The sequence below is a fragment of the Vigna unguiculata genome, chromosome 2 (assembly GCF_037176805.1).
Source record: "Vigna unguiculata cultivar grain cowpea cultivar isolate G323 ecotype 2 chromosome 2, ASM3717680v1, whole genome shotgun sequence".
In the NCBI taxonomy this organism is placed as follows: Eukaryota; Viridiplantae; Streptophyta; class Magnoliopsida; order Fabales; family Fabaceae; genus Vigna; species Vigna unguiculata.
In genome coordinates this window covers 35,003,908-35,010,125 of record NC_140793.1, presented here as the reverse complement: position 1 = coordinate 35,010,125, position 6,218 = coordinate 35,003,908, and the positions used below count along the sequence as shown (strand labels likewise).

Here is a 6,218-nt window from a genome sequence, read left to right as displayed (position 1 = left end):
AAATTCATATATATATATATATATATATATATATATATATAATAAAATTAAAAAAAAAGGAAAAAAAAGAGAAGAAGTGAGGGTTAAAAGAGAGAAAAAGAGTGATATGTTGTGTTTGTGTGCAGTGGGGGTTCAGTCACGCTGTCTGCATTTAGTCAGTTGGAGATGCATGAAAGAGGGGAGCCCTTGGGTACACGTACACCTTACCGCACCAGATCATTGGGGGTTGGTGGCTGTTTCCCTAACGAAATTCCTTTATATATATATATATATATATATGCGCTAAGTTCCCAACACGTCCCATGTGAGTGAGTCACTGCACAACTCACTACTCCCTTTCTCTATCTTTCTTTGGGATCTTGTGTTCTGTGTTCGGTTCCATTCGATCAAGAGACCATTCATTTTGATTGTTCGCATTTGGAAGCGGTGAGCACAAAATGGCAAAGAACGTAGGGATTCTCGCCATTGACATCTACTTCCCTCCAGCATGCGTTCAGCAGGTCACTCCACCAACTTTCATTTTCTCTCTGTTTCTTTTCAACTTTCTTCCTTTCACTTTTACTTCTTTCTTTAACGTTTTCAAAAACAACCATCCAAGCTCTTCGATATGTCACGGCAATTTCGTTTTCCGTCTTCTGTTGCTGTCACTCGCTTAATTTAAGGTTTTGGAACAATAAATTTGTCTCAAGATGCTCAAGCCAACTGTCTAATTAAATAATAAGCGTCTGGAGTTTGGGAGTGGGGTATCTTTTCAGCTTGTACCTTATTTCAATCACCCGGGGCTGGATCGCATCGATACAGGTTTCTTAGGAGCGCATAAAATCGATTTTCCAATCATTTTTAGTTGAAAGTCATGATGTAGGGTCTGAGATTTGTTTTCCATTTTTTTTTCACTTTTTGTTAGATTATAGTTCTCGAGTGAAAGGAACTAGCCGGAAATCAATAGTGGGGAAAAAACTGGACCAAATTGATTAGCCCGTGATTCTTTTTCCTTAAAAAACAATACCGTATTCTCAATGCTTCCGGAGCAATGCATGTCGAACTTTTTTTATTTTTTTACTTTTTATTATCTCACTGATGTAAAATTGAGGTTGCCTTGACTTTTTTTTTATTTCGAGATTTTCATTTTCTTCACATAACCTCGTGTAGGAAGCATTGGAGACTCATGATGGTGCCAGCAAAGGGAAGTACACCATTGGACTTGGCCAAGATTGCATGTCTTTCTGTACTGAAGTAGAAGATGTCATCTCAATGAGGTTTCTACTCTGATTTTGATAGTCTCTGTTTTTTGTTTATGATAGTCTTATGAGTTGCATTGTATTTGGAGTTGATGTTGCTTGTAGTTAGTTTCCCTCTTTCTGGTTTATCCTTGTCATTTATTGACTAGGATATCATAATACGTCATATTTTGGAAATGCTAAAGTAAGTTTTACTACTTACAAGCTTTACCAGATGGTTTGGTGAACCCTTTTTGGAGAACATGTAAGTTGGTGATCTGGTTAACACCACCCATGATGAAGATTTAGCTCCGTCAAAATTTTTCAGCAGACACTGAAATAAAGAACCTGACCTATTTGATGTTGTCATAACCATTTAAAACCTCACCAAGGTCACTACAATTTTACATTACGTACACTTAACATTGTATCTGTTTGATTAAAATAAATCTTTTAACCTTATGTGATATTTTAGTCTTAAAGTTGTTTTATTTTTTTATCTGTCTTGGATGACACTAGATATACTGTTGAATTTTGAAGCCATCTTAATATATGTCACACTAAGGCTCCTTGTTTTGGAATGTTTAATATTGAATAGGACTCCAGTGCTGAAGATTTATCTTATACCTTACAATTAATAATATTCCTAATCTCACTTCTTCAAAACTAATATCGCATCTTCAGTTTGACAGTCGTTACTTCTCTTCTTGAGAAGTATGAAATTGATGCTAAACAAATTGGTCGCCTCGAAGTTGGAAGTGAGACTGTGATAGACAAAAGCAAATCCATCAAAACATTCCTTATGCAGATTTTTGAGGTATACTTTTCGAGTCTAACCTCTTGGATCATTGTTATGTGATTCTCCCTGTCACAATAGATTGGCATGTTCATCCTCTAATTGTAATTTAAATGCCTATTTACTTGCTGACAACTGTGCGTTTTTCATCCTAATAGTAACCAGTTACCATCATCATAATGTTTTACTGTCTTATTGGACAATTACAATGTTAATTATCTGATGGGGTTTTTTCTCTCATTTATAATTTTATTGATCTTTCATCCAATTCTCCTTTACTTTCCTCTCTAAATGAATGCCCTTTTGAAATGAACAGAAATGCGGAAATACTGACATTGAGGGTGTTGATTCAACTAATGCATGCTATGGGGGAACTGCCGCTCTGTTTAACTGTGTCAATTGGGTGGAGAGCAACTCATGGGATGGACGCTATGGACTTGTTGTCTGCACTGACAGTGCTGTAAGATAATTTTCTAATCATTCTGGACTATATGCAGCATACTAAACTTGGTGTGACTCTCTTATTTGCCACCAGAACAATACACGTTCCTTATTCAAAGTCCTGAGTTCCTCATTCAAAGTCTTAAGATTATATGGTAGATTAATTTCAAGTTTGTTTCAAATGTTTCCCTTCTCAGGTCTATGCTGAAGGACCTGCTCGACCTACTGGAGGAGCTGCTGCTATTGCCATGCTAATTGGTCCTGATGCTCCCATTTCTTTTGAAAGCAAATATAGAGGAAGTCACATGTCTCATGTTTATGATTTTTACAAGCCAAATCTTGCTAGTGAATATCCAGTAAGTTTTTTACTCCCTTTGACTTGTGGGATCATATCCTTTGAATAACAACTTGCAATTATTTGCCAGCGTGACGGTTAAAATTATCCTTGCAAGTTGCACTTTATTTTTGTTTTGATATGCCATGAAGGATAGCATTTTGATTGTCCGTGTCCATTTTACTTTCACCCATAACCCACTGATGTTTCAGAATGTCAACTGCTATGTACTCATTTTTTTTGTTGTAGGTTGTTGATGGAAAGCTTTCACAAACTTGTTACCTCATGGCTCTTGATTCTTGCTACAAGAGTTTCTGTCACAAGTAAGTCTTTATTGTTAATTTTAGTTCTTTTGAATATGTTTTATCAATATAAATATAAAATTGGATCCTTTCAAATTGATTGGAAGTGTCAGCTCAAAAGAACCCAATAAAAATTTGAGTTTAATCCACATTCTGCTGGCTTGATGCAAATTGGGTCTGACCTACCCTGTCCTATTGACAATTTTTTGTGAACTAAATCACATTTTCAAAATCTTAAATGATCTAATAACGAGATTTGTGCATAACACTGAGGAAAAAAAGATTCTTCTGTTTGATAAACATTCTATGCTAACAGCGTATCCTTATTATTGATTAACATTTATTTTAACTAAAATCACCAGTTAGACTCATTAAATAGGAATATCTGTATTAACACTCATTGTGTTCAAAACATCAATAGTAACAACTGATCAGTGAAGTACCTACCTATATCTACTTTGCAGGTATGAGAAATTCGAGGGAAAACAATTTTCTCTTTCTGATGCTGCATACTTTGTTTTTCACTCACCTTACAACAAGGTAGTTTTTCTTCTGAAGGATCTATTGTTTAATCTCCCAACTCCACATGATGCATAATAATGCCTATAACATGTTCTATACAGTTCGGTATCTCATTGATGGATCTTTTTAATTAATATGTACATTTTTTTTCTTCAGTATATTTATTGGTATGTTTCGTCTAATTCCACTTGCTTCTGCAGCTTGTACAGAAGAGTTTTGCACGGCTGTATTTCAATGACTTTTTGAGGAATGCCAGGTCCTCTTTATTTCTCCATCATCTAGAATTATTTTATCAGTTAATGTGTGGTATGGATGTTCTAAAATTGGTTATGATTGCAGCTCTGTGGATGAGGATGCCAAAGAAAAGCTGGGACCTTTTGCAAATTTATCTGGTGATGAGAGCTACCAAAGTCGGGATCTTGAAAAGGTCTAAGAACCTACCCCCTCGAAATCCATAATCTGTTTTTTCTCTTAGATATTGATTAGTTTTCCTTTTCGATCTTGAGTTGTCAAACAGCTGTAGGTTCACATATATACAATTCTATTGGAAACGAACAGCATTTTTAACTTTTTTGCTGATGTGCAATATTATTGATTTGCAGACATCCCAGCAAGTTGCGAAGCCTCTGTATGACGAGAAGGTACAGCCAACAACTTTGATACCAAAGCAAGTCGGCAACATGTACACCGCGTCTCTCTATGCAGCATTTGCATCCCTTATTCACAACAAACATAGCACATTGGTGAATGTCCTGACCACTACCGCAAATAAAGTTCGTTGCGTAATTGTTTTGGGCTTTCTAATGAATATTTTCATATTTCAATTGTCAGGCTGGTAAGAGGGTGATATTATTCTCATACGGAAGTGGCTTAACTTCCACAATATTTTCTTTGAAATTACGAGATATTCAACATCCATTTAGCTTGTCAAACATCGCTAGAGTGATGGATGTCGATGGAAAATTGAAGTCAAGACACGAGGTAATGATCTATAAAAGTCTAATCAAATATGGACGTATTCCTCATTTGCTTTTCTGGTTTAATATTGAATCGAAGGTGGGCATGCCAAAAGCATAAGAATATGTTTTTTTGTAACAAACATTTGATTGACAACTGACGAATTTTTCATCGGACAGAGATACTGTTTGGCCTCCAATCGAGAGGTCTTGCTAGAATGAATAGAAATATTGCAGCAGATTATTAGACCAGCGATGATCTGTTACTTTTGATAACTATCCAAATAAAATGACGGCTGGACATTTTTAAGAGAATAATCGGTAAACAGGAGGGGAACAAATAGCGGAGAAGGGGAGAGTAGTGCCAGTTTTGGAATTGTTTGGGGCATTATTTTTAAGGATAATGATATTTTTAAAGGGGGAAAACTATTCCCTTGAATTTAACTGAATCAAGCTTGCATATATAGGTGCTAAGAATTTTTCTTTTTCCTATTTCTTTACTGAAATTTTAGAAACTTCAAAAATAGATATGTCGTTCTCTAAAGTATCTTAGAACTTAAAGATGGATACAATAGATGTCAACCTATGTAAACGATTGAATCCAATCAGTCCTTTGTTAAGATCATTGTCGTAATGTTTGTTAAGATGGTGAAAACTAAGTCCTGTGTTTAATAGTCTTTTGATGAGTGTTTTTCTGATGCAGTTTCCACCGGAGGAGTTTGTTGAAACCCTGAAGCTAATGGAGCATAGGTATGGTGCTAAGGAATTTGTGACAAGCAAGGACAGTAGCCTTTTATCTCCGGGCACATTCTATCTCACTGAAGTTGACTCCATGTATCGGAGATTTTATTCAGAGAAAACTAAAGAAAGCCGTTCTACTCCCGCCGCGAACGGTGTGGTTGCTAATGGTGTGATCGCCAATGGCCACTAATGTTGAAAATGTTCAATGATAGCCAACTTCGCCTAGAATGAAGAAGGGTATTGTTATTTGCTTAGGTAATCATTTATGGGTGGTGAGTGTTCTTGGTTCAATTATTTTATGCTATTAGATGTATTTACTCAAGTCTAAATTTTATTTTTTTGGGTATTTTTTCTTTTTCGCATTTTATGAATGAGAATCCGTTGAATAAGAATAGATTGTAATAACTTTGTTTATTTTATTAGGTAAGATGAATTATCTTTTAAAAATTAAATTTTTATAGATATTTGTTCCCTCCTTCCATGTGCTAAAAGCCATGTGACTTCAGTCACCTTTTGTCTTTTTTTTGCCATAAATGTTTCTCTTGTATATATCATATCTATTTCACTCATAATCTATACATGAAAAAAAAAAAAGCAATTAACAAGCATAACTAAAAAATTATAGAATATAAAATATAATTCTGAACTAAATCAACTAAAACAAAAAACAGTTTATGTGGGGTAAACAGGTGGATCTGAGAGATTAAGCGAATCTATTGTCTCACACATACTTAGGTTAAGCATGATGGGAGATGTATGGGCTCAATTTTCATACCTAAATGAATGGTATTTTTGGAGCATAATAGTATGTCACCAAAGGTTGGATGTGAGAATAAAAATCTCATATTCAGCTCTAACTCATATTTTCATGTATAATGATCTAAAACTTATTAGTTCACCAAAAATTAC

At 35.0% G+C, this 6,218-nt stretch overlaps 1 protein-coding gene across 1 annotated transcript; it reads left to right on the top strand.

The window, feature by feature from the left end:
- Positions 1–276: 276 nt before the first annotated feature.
- On the top strand, positions 277–5,784 carry HMGS (hydroxymethylglutaryl-CoA synthase / HMG-CoA synthase / 3-hydroxy-3-methylglutaryl coenzyme A synthase). The gene is made up of 12 exons (XM_028058524.2): positions 277–500; positions 1,150–1,256; positions 1,902–2,034; positions 2,330–2,473; positions 2,652–2,810; positions 3,038–3,111; positions 3,555–3,630; positions 3,813–3,868; positions 3,952–4,039; positions 4,215–4,355; positions 4,444–4,593; positions 5,272–5,784. The coding sequence occupies exons 1-12, from the start codon at positions 438–440 to the stop codon at positions 5,497–5,499; spliced, it is 1,419 nt and encodes a 472-aa protein (XP_027914325.1). The 5' UTR covers positions 277–437; the 3' UTR covers positions 5,500–5,784.
- Positions 5,785–6,218: the final 434 nt, after the last annotated feature.